The sequence below is a fragment of the Lissotriton helveticus genome, chromosome 1_1 (genome assembly GCF_964261635.1).
Source record: "Lissotriton helveticus chromosome 1_1, aLisHel1.1, whole genome shotgun sequence".
In the NCBI taxonomy this organism is placed as follows: Eukaryota; Metazoa; Chordata; class Amphibia; order Caudata; family Salamandridae; genus Lissotriton; species Lissotriton helveticus.
In genome coordinates this window covers 1,182,839,812-1,182,855,131 of record NC_136057.1, presented here as the reverse complement: position 1 = coordinate 1,182,855,131, position 15,320 = coordinate 1,182,839,812, and the positions used below count along the sequence as shown (strand labels likewise).

General features: G+C 40.9%; 1 protein-coding gene across 2 annotated transcripts in view; it reads right to left on the bottom strand.

Moving 5' to 3' along the window:
- GSAP (gamma-secretase activating protein) overlaps positions 1 to 15,320 on the bottom strand; it is a 725,614-nt gene that overhangs the window by 119,955 nt on the left and 590,339 nt on the right. For both annotated transcript variants that reach the window (XR_013608568.1, XM_078679324.1), the window contains exons 26-27: positions 12,230 to 12,324; positions 4,494 to 4,613 (exon numbers count right to left, since the gene is read on the bottom strand). Coding sequence is in view for 1 of the 2 variants with exons in the window: in XM_078679324.1 (XP_078535450.1) it covers positions 4,494 to 4,613; positions 12,230 to 12,324 (215 nt within the window). In the remaining variant the exon portion in view is untranslated. The remainder of the gene's footprint in view (positions 1 to 4,493; positions 4,614 to 12,229; positions 12,325 to 15,320) is intronic.

Sequence of the window (15,320 nt, the reverse complement as noted above, 5' to 3'; positions counted from 1 at the left end):
CTAGGAAGCTCCTGGTTGCATTCGGAAGAGACAATGGTCCTTAAGAAAAATGACTTGATGGAAATTTTGTAATGTGGGTGACATGTCACTTGTCACTCTCAGCCAATGGGACGTCGAAGATTTCTGAAAACTTTCCTTTGAGTAGTTTAGTTAGCGTAGAAAGGTATAAAAAGTCATGCCCCTAGGGATGGGCTGGCTGCTGCTTTCTGACTTTCCGATGAGGGTGATGTGCTGTCGGACTTTGCGTGGAGCACGTAAGAATCCTCAAAGAACTTTACTTTAATTTCTATTATTTTAGCTCAGCTAGGGACATAGGTTTTAGAAATGCTAAACTTTTAATAATTCTCTTAAACTTTGAATTAATTGCATAAACTGCTTTTTCTCATGATTCTTTACAAATATGTTTACTTTAATGATAATAAAATTCATTTATAAAACTATCAACTTATATACCATAATTTAGTAATAAAATCTTACTTTTGACAAACAAGCTGGTCTTGGTTATTCAGAAGTGTGGGTTACTATTAGCTAGATCACGTCGCCTATGGTGGTCGTTTAAATAACAAGGATGTGTTATAATGACAATATTCTTTCCGCTAATGTATAATATTGTATATAGTTTGTAAATTAGGTGTATATAGATTTATTCTGACCACCTGATTCAGTAGGTCCAAATATGTCAGGTTTATGGATGGGTCCATGAGTTAGTGTAGAGTTTGTTATTGGGTTATGAAGTTGGGTAGCGTTGTTTATGACATATTTTCTATAGCCCGCTGGATCAGTCACAGCCACCAAACTCACAGGATCTGTCCAGCAGCATCTGTATCCTTATAGAGTTCAACTGTTGATTCTCAGTAATTTGGTTTCTGAGAAGTGACAGGGATGAGATCACACTTGGGGAAAAGCTACCTTCTCAGGGCAGACACCGGCAGATCTTGGGGAGAAAGTTAGACCAGTCTCAAAGAATCCTACAACTACAAGAGTGGTTTGAGATCACAGTAATGATATATAACAATTGGGGCAGTAATGGCCCAGTGAAGAACAATAACAATACCTTGAGCTGAAAATACTTAAAGTAGACAGTTTTTTATATACAGGAGATACACGTGGTGAACAATGAACAACATAAGTGTCATTCCAAAACCTTTTTATGACACTTTTTCTACTAGCCCTCTAACAAGATAGCAAAGAAGGGAAATATTAAGCACCCTATTTCCTGTCAAGTGATGTAAGAGATTGGATTATTTGGGGTGGTTGACTGCCTGCTTCAATGAATAATCACAACCCTTGTCAGGGTAACCCTCCATGTCACGAAACTACCTTGAGCACTGCTCTCCTCCTTCCCCCGGTGGCTATGTCACAGGGAAGACAGGCTTAAGATAAAACAATGCGTAAAGTTTTCATGCAGTACCAAAACAGAAATAAAGTAAAAATGCAAAACAAAAGAAATCCACAACCTAATTAGAAAAACAGAGTAAAATGTAATTAAAAAAAGTGGCAAAAATCCAATAAGAGGAACCGGAGATATGAATGTTTAAAGTTTAAAGTAAATATAGCATGAAAAAGCACAAAGCGCCAATGCTTTTTCGTTGCGGTAGACTGGGGCAATTTGAGGCTGACTGTTTGGAGGTGCACGTCGGACACACCAATCAGGTTAGTCTTGGTCATAGTTTCGCCTTCTGACGTAGTCCTTTAAGTTCCATTCCACCACAGGAGTACACTTCTGAAGCACCCCAGGGAAGGCACTTAGAGACTCACAGTGTGTCAGGCAAAGACCAACAGCCAAGTTTGTGCAAAATATCCTTCTGGCGGGTATTCATCTAGGTTATGGCTGGCTGGTTCTACTGCAGGCACTGAAAGTATTTAAATCCATTGCAGGGTTTAAGATTAAAATGACTAACTCGGGCGGTAATCTAAGACAATGTCTACTACAGGCATTAAAGATGACCACACTTTGTCGGTGGACTGTGAGGGCCATCAGATTATTGACCAGCTTTCTCCAGCCTCTCAGAATAGTGTGGGGAGGAATGTTGCCATTGTTATCAACACAAGTAAGGAGGATCTCTTGAGCTGACGCAATTACATGTTGTCTTGAGAGGGGTGCCAAACAGTGGTGAAAGGAGGACAAAGACAGATCTTGGTGCTTTTCTGAGACTGGGGTTTTGATATATGCAACACCTGTATCTGGCACTGCTTCCAGTGGCTAGTTAGGGGCTACTCCTAAGCATTAAGGGCCTACTAGAAGGCTGATGACCTTTGAATAGCTCCTAAATACACTCCCCGACTCTTCACATACAGTTACCATGATATATAAAGTACCAAATTCTGTAGAAAAAAGCAGGAAGAAATTGCCAACTTCAGCTGAAACAGAAGCTGAGCAACTAACTGGATGACAAGTAATGGTAAGTATTTTTTTTATTGTTTTCGGTTAATTAAAACCATAACAAAAGTACATTGATAGCTCATGCCTTCAGATAAAAGATTGTAAGAAAAATATGTTATTTTTTAAAACAAGAGAACTTTGATAAAAGCAATTTGGTACGGGTGTGTGGTCGTAGAGTGATGTCTTGGCCAATTTTCAGCTAGTCCGGACTGGTGCCGTCTTCCAGATTTTTTTAGTTTCAGTTCCAGACATTTCAGGAATTTGACCAACTTCCCGTTTAATGGGGGAAGGCCTGGGTCGAAACAAACAAGAACCGCTTGTCTACATGTGCGGATTTTTTGTTCATTGAAGGCAGTTTTTAACAGGGCTACTCTTTCCTCTTTCAGCCTTGGGCAGATGCATAGTAGGTGTTCAATGTCTTCATATTCTGCCCCGCACAGCCTGCATTTTGTCCCACAGTCCCTTCTCAGCCATGGTTGCAGATGCGGAATAGAGGGTAGAATTCCTAGCCTATATTTTAAAAAGGCTTCTTTGGATTTCCTGTCGTACCCCAGACCAAAGTATGCCTGTAGCCCGGGCGATTTGTATGTATACAAAGTCATCCATGCGTGCCGCCTTTGTGAAAAGGTAGCTTTATCTTCCAAGTGCGATTGACTTTTTATGCTCTTGTTTACAACACGCTTGAATTGCACATGCGGTAAAGGAGTTTCCCATAGTTCTTTAAGACCTGTAACAGTCAGGGATTCCTCTAGGAACGTTTTCGCCGGCAATTGAAGAGAGCTGCTTAGGTCTAGCCATAGCAGATGGTTAAGTGAATTTTCTGGCGAGTTCTTTATTTTCTGCCAGCACTTTATGTATGAGCCTCTTCTTGCAAGCTTTTGGGAGGTCAGTCCAAACTCCAGCCGGATCTGGGCTTGTGAGGTGTAGGTTGGCAGGTTAAAGAGAAGTTGGTAGGCCTTTGCAATGGTTGTGTCCAGCAGTTTCGCGTCTATGCCTTTTAGAGCCTCACTGCCGAATGTAATAGATGACTCTAGCTTAACTTGTGCCACACGGAGCAGTGGGAGAAGAGTGGGACCATTCAGATTAGACTTTAGCTGTTTGAGCGTGGTAGCTATCAGCATCCCTTTCCTCCTGATTGCCTCTAGTTGGTTCGAGAAGCGACCTCCTTTGTCGAACAATATTCCAAGGTATTTATATTCTGAACAGTTTGCGACAACCTTTGTTCCAAGGAACCAAGTATGCAGCTTTTTGTTCCCAGTTATAGACAGAACTTTGGTCTTGTCAAGATTTTTTTCTAACAGGTTCGCTTCGGCATATCCGAGTAATGGGAAGGAACACTATGTAGGCTCAACAACATTGCTAAACATTCACAGGGAAGAGACGCACTCTCCAGTGTCCTCCACAGATGGCATTGAGCAAGCCAGCTTCCCATTTTTAACCCACCTGGGCCAACACGTGCTGGCAGGGTTTAGCTAGATTGGCACCATTATTCATAACTTCGGCAGCTATACGCAGTTGGTTAAGTTTTGCTCTGACATTTTGAAGGATATAAACTTTGCTAAAGTGGAGGGCATTAGTCAAGTGCATAGAGGTGGTCGTGCTGAGATCCCTCATGAAGGCCAATTACCCTGTGCATGCTGTTATATGAAACTCCCCATCATTTTTGGTACTTCTGGCAGAACAGAAGTGTCTCTGTGCGATATAGAGCAGGCGAGTTATTACCACAGAGGGTATGGTCCCTGTTGAGTTGAGAGTCACTGGTGTACAGTGTTCAGACACTGTATGGTTGAGAAGCCCAATACTAGCCTACCCAAGTCAGCAAAATAGCAAGCAAAGTTGTACCAAGAGGTTTCATGTGCACAGCCTTTTGATCAAGAATTTGAAGATGAGAGAAAAGCCAAGCATGCTGAGGGTGTGGACTCTGGAGATGGGCTACCTCTGGGTGATGGGAGGGTAGGAGGATCTGGTTGGGTTGGCGGTGGGTGGGAGAACTGTATGAAGATGACAGACTGGGGATTTGTGTTAGATGGGATGCATTCCAAAACAAGGTAGTAACACGGCTTCGATGTGGTACATTGTCAGTTGATAAATATGCTTTAAACACTCTTACCTTTCAAAAGTCTTGTCACACATGTTTCAGTGAGGAGCAATACCCCATTATCGATATAGTGCAGAAAGGTATATAAAGGAAGGCATCGAACACCGAGCACACAGTGCAGAGTATAAAAACCTGTAAAGACAGTAAAATATCAGATTTCAGAATCAAAGTGAACTGATTGAGATGTTTGGTCTATATGAACACATTTCTGAGAGTAAATATTTTATTCAACAGGGAATATTTCAATACAGATCACTAAAAGTACTGCCAAAACCTTAACACGTGTATATTTTGTATGTCATTGTAAATACCTACAGTGAAGGGTACATTGTGAACAAACACATGAATGTACTATGCCATTGTAATATTGGTTTTATGAATCAAAATAATATATCACTGATTTTAATATACAGAATTATTTTTGGGCTAGACAGACATGGTGATGGGCATTGACAAAATTAACAGTGGTGGCAGCTTGCACTCCTGGTCAAACAGATTGCAAGATGATAAAACATGCAAAGTTTAGTCTCATACACAATCCTAAGAAAAAGACAATTTAGAGACTTGTTCTGGCACATTAACCTATGGGGGTACAGAAAACCAGAAAAAAAGGATGGCATTAATGTGCTCTAGATAACATGATATGGTCTACTAGGCTAAAAAGGTAACTAATAGATAGGAAGCACTTTGCTAGAATAGACAGTCGACACAATCTTTCACTATTGCATGGACACAGACTCCATGTTAGATTGTTTCCCGTACTGTGGGTGAAAGTAAATATGGAGGGGCGAGTGAATTCCTTGTGGTGCACAAGCGTATTATAAAAGTAAATTAATAAATAAAAGAGATCTTCAAATGGAACCACACATTTCTGAGGAGCAGAATGGGTGCATGTGAATCTACAGCGCTACAAGCTATAGGCAGATGCTTACAGGCTAAATAACAATTTCAGTTTGTAGCATGTGTTGCTGTACCCATGCTATGCATAGACTGTAAAGCAGTACTCACTTACAAGCAATGGGTAGTTTCCTGGTAGTTTAAGATATCTACAGAGGAATGTATGACATTACAACACAAGCCTTTACCATGCATGTCTTGACCTTGCATTAGCATTCAATATAATTAAAACTACCTTTACCATGCACACCTTTACCACGAATAGTTTTACAACACTTTTTTCTGTCTAAAAGGTACATTTTTTAAAACTAATATTATAATGGAAATAAACTAAATCAGTTATGTAAATGACAATTTTACAAAATAGAGAAAAATAACACTTTTGGGTCTTTTTACATTAAAAAATTGGAACGTAACAAGATGGCTGACCACTGTACATGAGAAGGTCATGATAAAAATATAAAAATCCATACAGCACTTAAATCATGGATTTAGTTATGCATTTATTGTAAAGATACAAGCACATATTATTGACAATTTAACTTATATATAAATGGCATGGCTGACGCACTTCTTAAGGGGGGCTCAGACTTTTTCGCAAGTTGGTGGGAGAGGAATTCCTGCTCTCCTCTACGCCGATGACGCGGTCATTATAGCGCGCACAGGCAAAGGCCTACAAAAAGCCCTGACTAGTTTTAGTGCCTTTATGGGCGACCTGGGATTAAAAATAAACCTCTCTAAGACCTTTACAATGAATTGTGTATCTGGGTCTCGGAGCACTACTGGCCGGGACATTTTTCTGGAGGGAAGCAAGATAGCTAATACAAGGACCTTTTCATATCTAGGTGTCCTTTTTAGCTACAACGATACTTGGAGCCAAGCAATCGCCCAGAAAAAATTGTCCCTTAATTAGTGCCTTGACCACCTTTACCAAAAGATTAGGGAGGAAACCACCCAGGGAGCTTATACAAATATACAAGGCTCAGTGTGTATCGGCTGCGGTATATGGGGCTGAGGTTTGGGGCATTTCTAATCCCACCTCCCTGCAAACAGTAGAAAATCTCTTTCTTCGTTTTATTCTTGGTGTCCACCTGGTACATCTTCTTTTGTTTGCCATGAGGAGTTGGGTGTTTCATATACTATGGATCTTATTAAACTTGAGCCCATACTCCTTTGGCACCGAATTTGGTCTAGTGAACAGACCCAATTAAATTGCGATATCCTGCACGATTGCATGAAGCTAGATGGAGCATTGAAAATTCCTTGGCTCAGGTATATATTCCAGTTTGCCAAAGATCTTGGTCATCCTGAGTATTACTTAAAACCGAACTCAATGACCCAAATGTCAACTTGTTTGGCTATATTGGGATCTGCAAGATTAGTGGTTGAAGGTCCAAAACCCACAGTCATCTACCATCAGCTAAGGCTTACAACCTTCGACATGGAACCTTACTTAAATTCTGTCTCCAAAGATCATGACAGAATGTTATTAATGAGATTCCGGTTAGGAATAGTCCACAGAATTTTGACTATCCCGCTAATGAATGACTGGTCAAGAGAACTCCCTCGTTGTATGTATGACTCTACATCAGAACAGTCTACCATTCCCTTACTTTTCTTTTGTAAATTTTTTAATGAATTAAGGAAACTCTGGATACTTTGGCCTAAGACAATGTCGTCCAGCCCTCGTGCGATAGCAATATTTAGAGAATGAATTTGTGGCTTGGAGGGTTTCTAGCTTTTTGAAGAAAGCTGTGTGGCTGAGGAAAAGTATATTTTTGATCCCCGACGGGCTTTTCCCCTTTTAAACCTTTTTTGTATAAATATATTAAAATGTACAGTTTTATAATTCCCTTGAGATCTGTATTTTTATATTGTGATTTATCTTTTTTATAGATTTTGATGTTTGCTTGTATGATTATATGTATATGATCGAATAAAGCTCGATTTGATTTGCTAATTGACCTCAAAAATACTATATAAACTTCGTCCAACATTTTGTGATCAGTGTAAAAGTAACCTCTGAGGAGACCAGACACACATGACTGAACAGCAGACAACATTTGACAGTGTTCGTTCTCATAATGACACCCATCACTATATACAAGCATTGCTACTGCAAAAATGATATAAATATATTACTTTCTAGAAATTATGTGTACTAACATTACATTTAATTTTCTTTCTAGCGCTGGATATAATTTCTCTCAAAAACTGTTCCTTACCACCGAGATATTTACATTACAATGACAACCTAATAAAGACCCTTATTAAAGGTGAAGTTAGATAATTTAACATTTTAAATATTCATATATCAAATACACATCATTTTTGCCAATAAATATTTTACTGTAAATTCCATTCTGGAAAAACTGTGGGAACAAGGGCCAGCTCAGGGGAGGTGCTGGACACTGGTGAGGAGCACATTTACTATTCCTAACTGCATCCAGGGACACTAGAATGGGAGATGGGGAGCAGACTTAATATTCCCAACTTCACCTAGGGCCAACTCGGGGAAGGCGCTGGACACTGGTGAGGGGGCAGTTTTACTAATCCCAACTGCACCCAGGGCCAACTCGAGGAAGGTTCTGGATACTGGGAAGGGGGGTAGGGGCTGATTTAATATTGCCAACTACAACAAGGGACAACTCGGGGAAGGTGCTGGACACTGGTGACGGACAGGTTTAGTATTCCCAACTGCACACAGTGCCACCTCGAGAAAGGTTCTGGACACTGGTGGGGAAAAGATTTACTACTCCCAACACCACCCAAGGTCAACCTGGGAAAGGTGCTGAACACTGATAGACAGTTTAAATATTTTCACAACAAAACTTTACCATTTTCTGTTTTAAAATACTAGGTCTTCAACAATCCATCAATAAAAACAGAGAAGTTGCGCACTGATCACAAATCAACTTCAACATCAAAGTGCAAATCATTAAATAATCAGGTAACCAAATTCTTAAACAGTTGCATTAAAAATGTTAACTATGTTTTCCAAGTCCAAACAGGCAAATAATTACCAATATTCACTTTCTTTAGGAAGAATAAAGACACAAACATAAAATGGATTTTTTTTAAAACTGTGATTGAAATGTAAAGCATAGTCTTTCATTTCACAGGAATAACTAGCATATTTGAAATATATGTAAACATTTTTAACATTCAACTTTAAATTATTTCAGCACAGCAACCTCCTAAAACCGGAGTAAAAACAACTTTCAAATAAGACGTATTAAGAAGATCCTCATCTAACGCCAAAACTCCAATCCAAAAGGCAAACATGCAGAACACCACAACAGCAACAAAATATTCTACAAACCGGAAACTAACTACTTTTAAAATCTTTCCTCCAACAGGATTCCTGCAACTAACAATTATTCTTTCAGTTAGACAATGTGAAAAACATTAACCTGTATTGTTTCTATTCACAGGAAAAGCATAACATGTTAAACATTTCCGTAATACATTACCAACATATTGTCTTTTTGGTGTCTTTCAGATCAACAACACGGAAATTGCAAGACTAGCACAATGCATTTGATCTAAGAGGTGCAAGAAACTTCTTAAATATGGTGGGTATGCTTTAATGTAAGGGGATTTACTAAGCCCAGGGCTCATTGGAGGTATGTGGAATACTTCTTAACCTGTTGCAAAGGCACAGCTGTTACATCTGCTGATTTAGCTGAATATACCTACAGAGCATAACCACTCTGCCTCTGCAACAGAGTTGGAAGTGAGAGAAAACGTCCAGCACATTAACACAATTGGTAACATGTCCAATGAACCCTGTGACTGAATATTGATGGAGGCAGCTCTTAACGTCCCCATGCAAGTTGCTTGTAGCGTGCCCAAATCCCAAATTTAAGAATAGTGCGCCATCAAAAATATGCGAGTTACCCCCAAGTGACATCCGCGCATACATACTCTGTAACTAACATTCCACCAGAACTAACTGTCTTTCAACCTGAACCCTTTCTTCACTATGACAACTAACACACTCAAAAGTGTATACTAATCTTTGCTACCCTTCATAACACTGTTATCCTAGTGACATTTGGATGATGGATGGTACATTTAAATCCAGCCAAATTTACACTATACATGCTAACATTAAGCACAGTAACATCCCATTTATTTACGATTTACTCCCTGACAAACAATCCTCAAATTATACTGAATTGTTATCAGTTATCAAATCTAAAACTATTAAGAAAGTCTTAGGAAAATAATGATGATTTCGAATTACACATGATAAACACTATTGTTAAACTTTATCCAACAAACCAAATTCAATTATGTTTTTTAAATTTTTGCCAGGCATACTGTAAAAAAAAAAAGGAACAAAATCAAAAAAATCTCTAGTCTAAGATTAGATGTCAAAGAGTAAACTGTAATTCGAACTTCGAAAACTAATAACTTTATGCTTTGTACTTCCTGTGATGGGTGCTGGTCTTCACCACTACTAGCTCATCCCACTGTCACTTCACTTGTGACTATTGAGCCAAAAGGCACTTTTGTAATGGGCGCATATGCAGGAAAAACATGTCTCAGGAAGCTATCAAACCTAGCAGGCACATTAAAGTTCTGACTGCCCTAATGGTTGGGCTGATAATTAAGATGGAGTTGCTGGAATGCCAACACCTTGTGCAGGCTGGGATAGGCTTTAGTTGTGGCTGCGTTGAGAACTGCACCTAGAAAAAGCTGGATCTGGACAGATTGGAGGAGGAATTTGGTGGCATTGACTGTGAAGCCTAGGCTGTGGAGCAGGGAGATGGTTTCATGGGTATCGGCTAGGTATTGGTGCTTGCCTGCACTTTTGATCAGGCAGTTATCGAGGTAGGTAAAAACATGGACATCCCTCCGCCCCACCCCTCTTAAATGAGCACTACCAATGGTAGGCACTTTAAGACTCTTGGAGCAACAGTGACCCAGAATGGACGTATTTTGAATTGGTAATGATGGCCACTTACCACAAAGGTGAGGTCACGCCAGTGGGTGGAATGGCTGGGGATGTGGAAGTAGGTGGCCTTGAGGTCCAATGCCCATATGGTAAGGAAGCACTGGCTCATGGGTCCCTATTTTAAAGAGTGCCTGCACTTCTTCCTTCATGAGGTTGAGATGTTTTCTACTGAGATTGAGGGTGCAGGGTGGGATGTTGAGAGAGGGTTTGAGAAGTTAGGCAGTAGCCGTGGTAGACCTCTGCCAACACCCATTGGTCTGATGTTGAGCCTCCTCTAGACTACTGCCTCTGAAAGGGTCTGAAAGACACCCATGGATTTTGCAATGTTGGTTTATTTTCTCCAGCATCTTGCCAACCTGTGGCTCAAAAGGATGCTCAGCATAGAAGGGCAGGTTGAGGACATATTGGACCTCCGGCTTAAACCTGAAATATGGAGCCAGGAGCGATACCTTATAAGGACATTGGTGTTGACCCCCAGGGAAGCTGTATCCACAGAGTCAAGGGCACAGCTGATGGTCGCGTTAGATAAAGTCTTACCCTATGAGACTATTTCCCCCCTCTCTTCCTGAACTCCTCAGGAGATGCTTGATTAGCTCCATGGAGTTGGCTATTCTTCACTGGGTTGCAGCCCCTACCACCAGCCTTTTGCCAGCAGCGTCAAGCTTCTTTTTCTCCTTGCCAGGTAGGGGAGCATCACCCGTGGGTTGAGTGGCACATGCAATATGGACAACCAGGGAGTTTGGCAGAAAAGGATCCTTGATGTATCCATTCTGGCTTTCATTGTCTCTTTGAAAGTGTCTGGGGTTGGCTTTAACATGCCCTTTAGCATGAACAACAATAGGACCTTCCTTTCAGGCCTAGATAGTGTCTCTATGAGAAATAGTCTTCATCAGTGACGACATGCATATTAATCTTGTGGAAGGCTGACGCCCATTGGATAACCTCTTGGAATGACGTGGTGACGTCAGGGGGAGATTCCCTAATAGGGTAGTGGTCCAGATCTGGATACCCCAGGGGAACCCCATCATAGTCATCCCATGGATCATTTGTGGCCTCTGGCTCAAAAGATGGCTCATAAGGGACAGCAGGGTTGAACGATCTACTATGGCTATAAGGGGAATGTTAGGGTTTCTCTGGTGAGTGTGGAGGCAGTGGAGATCTAGATATGGGTAGTGGAAGTGGTAGTGGCAGAAATGATGGAGGTGAAAGTAGAGGTGGGACATAGGGGAAAAAGCTGGTGCCCCTGTCACACCCTATGTACATTCTCTGCAAAGAAGTCAAAGACGAGAGGGCACATAGCCCTGAAAATGGCTGAGGGCCCTTGCAGTTGGGAGCAGATCGGTGGTCTCTGAAGGGTATCAACAGCAAAAGCGTGGACGACTAAGGCTTTTTCCCAAATGTAGGTGTCAAATTTCACTGTGTGGGCCCAAAGCAAATGTGGAGAACACGTTGCATCTCGTGGCACCATGGATACACGTCTAAAGCAGATGGAGGGAAAAGAAAAACATCTAATGGGGAGTGAGTGCTCAGGCGCATTGGGCCCGAAGGGTGGGGTCAGATTGCACAGTGCATCTTGTGATTTTAAAGTTTTGCTTGAAAGAAAAATAATTTGCAGATGTCTGAGCCCAACACTTGATTGCAGGAGTATGCAGAGCAGGTGTTGCTACAGCAATACATGATACAACATATTTTTTCAGCATCACTCCGTCTTCACAAGGAAGCAGGATTCAAGGATGGACTCTGGAGCTGAGAGAGTTTCAATTTACAAAACCTTTCTTTTCAACTCAAATAGCTTCAGGTAAAACTCTGACTGCAAGCAACATCAACTATCATAGTTGATTATTCTACATACATTAGCATGCTTATTTAAGGTGTGAACTTTACTTACCAGGGGGCAGAGGAAGTCGCATCCCATTCGCAGCTTCCAAGATTCGACTCATGATGTGAAACACGGATAACTCCTGTGCAGTCCCCCTCTCGTTCCTGAAAGTATTTGAAGAATACCAATTTATGTGTTACTGTAACAATTACAATATTTTCAATAAAACTTTCCCAGCAATCTCAAGGTGTTTATGTAAGCTATGAGGAGCTCATCTACTTCAGTTTCACTCTGCATTCTGATACAGGTCATCTATTTTCACATTAAAGGTGAGGACAGAATAAACTGCTGACGCCAGACCTGGGACAGCTTGAGATATCTGCTTATCCATTTTCCAATCATAAAAGTACAAAGACAGCAACATAAATATCAATTCAAGGAGATGAAAACACATAAAAAAATACAAACAATAGATCTCATCAACTGTCGCAGAGCAAGCTTAGTGCAACAAACGGAACATGGAACCAACGATTGCACATATATCTAATATCCTGTGAAAAAGAAATTAGGCATCCTGGCATCCACAAGACAGGTAGAGGGAGGAAGATAAAAAGTCAATTAAAAAGGTATAAATTAGGCATTAAAACGTTTAAAATACAGCATTACATAAAAGAAACATATGTAAACATTTCATAAACAGTGAATGAAATTAGAAACTCATAGCATATTAAAATATTAAAAAGCTTAGGCCACCACTGATGGATCTGATAGACCAACTCCAGAGAAGGTATTTAGATACTGCGCAGACAATCATCTGCATAGACTCTTCTTGGCCGAGCGTATGAAAGGCAAACATTTTTTTTAATGAGCCAAGGATTCCTCCACTTGCTGACATGTCGGACTGTAGTGTAGTTCCTATATTCTCAATAGGCTCTGCGCATTGGAATAACATACACTATAGATTTGACATAGGAATGAGGTCAGTATGTCTCTATCGAGTATAGTACATTTAATTGTGTGTGCCAGCTAATTCAGAGGTCACTAGAAACTTTCCCGAATAAACAAGAAGGGATTAGTCTCTGACAACTGCATAAACATGACAACTTTGTTTCTCCTAGAATCGAAACATATCTTCAGAATCGTGGAAACAATAGATAATTATTTCATTCAGTTAATTGTGCATGCTTCATTTCTACAGAGTTTGCACAGAAATAGAGAGAAGGGCGTTTCAACAAAAAGGGTTTATTGAACCGTCTTCTTTGTCATGCAAGAGAGGTGAACTGCTACAATTGTTAGAATACGAAGTATAATGCATACAGCGCAAACAGTAATATAAAATAATACTGTAATAGCACGGTCTGTTGCTATGACATGTAAAAATACATACATAAATAACACAGGCTAAAATACTCAACTGGTGCTTCTAAAATACGCCTACCCCAGTGTACCTAACCTAGGTCTAGTACGAGGGAAGAAGTAGGTGTTTGTCTTTTAGCATAGGTTTAGTTTTGCCAAGAATTGCCAAAGGTTTTTCTAGGTTCTAATCAGGTCCATACCATAGAATGAGAGAGATTGGTATCTCTGTCTCGGGACTCGATTTGCCAACAGCCCGCAAGGGGAGTCAGAAGCACTGGAGCTGGATTTTTCTGCAGGAGGATGACAGCTTCTGGTCAGTGCGTCAGCTGGAGTGTTAGCTTCCTTCGGCACTTGCTGTAGCGAGCTGCGACTGCAAGTAGGTAGTCGATCTGCACCCAACCACACCGTGCTTTGCCATAGCAAGTGAAGGTATATTTATAACTTGAAGGTGTTTAGGAATGCCAGTATTGACATAAAGTCAGGCATATGACCATCATGAATGAACCCCAAAGGAATAGATGTTCATGCACAATAATGAGTTTCTTGGAGAAATCAATATCCAGACTAGGGGAAGTCCCTTCAGCTTAAGAGTCTGGTTTTCCAAGAAATCGTTGTGATGTAGATGAACAGATGGAAGTAGCCATGTCTGTATTTGGGTAGCATAGGCTATGCCTAAATAAGGACTGGATTCTATGCCTATATAAGGGCAATGCGAATTATACCTATATAAGGGCATGAATCAGGAAGTTCATTCGTAATCTAAAATCGAACACAACAGGACATATGGTGCTTATAAAGCAACAGGGACTCCTCTTTGCTTGCAGAGACAATAGGGGTAAGGTGCCATAGTGAAATTTAAGGTAAAACATTCCTTGCAGTTGTAGATGAAATATAATCTAAAAAGGGCTCAATGACCACATCAGGTACAGACCCTTGTGTGGCATTCCTCAATTCAACGTCCTGGATGTACGCCCAGTATGCATTCTAAAGGGTAGACCCAGAGAGATAATTCGTACTGGGCGGGGAGGACCACAGTCCACCTTGGCCTACTTGGGAGGAAATATTTTTACCCTTATATATTTATTTAATTTCCTTCCTGGGAAGCTACATCCTGGAAAGAACTGTAGTGGTCCACTAGGTTCGACGAGTACTTCAACCTTCGCCAGAATAGCAGTGGTTTTAGTTGGGCCTTATGGGTCATGGATTCTATATCCAACTCTGGTTGAAGAAGTATCAGAGGGCTATTTATTTGTCATTAATGAGGCCACTTTGGACCGCGGATCAGTCACCTCTACCTGGAAATGTAATATCAAGAGCCAAGCCCAGTTCCCTGCATGCCTTTTGTCACTAAGGCTGTGTTCATGGGAAGTGGATGTAGTAGGGAGGGGGAGGGAGAGGGAGCCTACGATAGCCCTGCAGGGCCTTCTGGAGGACCCAGTACCGGGATAGAGCTTGCAGGGGTGCAAATCTGTTAGCACATTATCAATGGAGACAGTGGTATTGGAACATGATCAATAGGTTCAGGCATAGTGGTTAAGCGCTCAGTCTCGAGTATATCATCCTTTGATTTAGTCAAATGAGAAACAAGTTTTACTTGGGCTATCAGGGTCCAAAAAACATTAGCTTTTCTTTTCTTCATAAAAATAGATGGGACCTTCTTCGGAGCTGTTCCCAGCTGTGCGTTACTGGTGTCACCGCCTCCCAAGAGATTTTCGAATTACTCTGTTAGGTTGTCTATGTCTTTAAGAGTCAGGTTGTCCACTACTCGCTCGTGCTGGGGGGTTCCGGCTGCTTTAGGATTTTT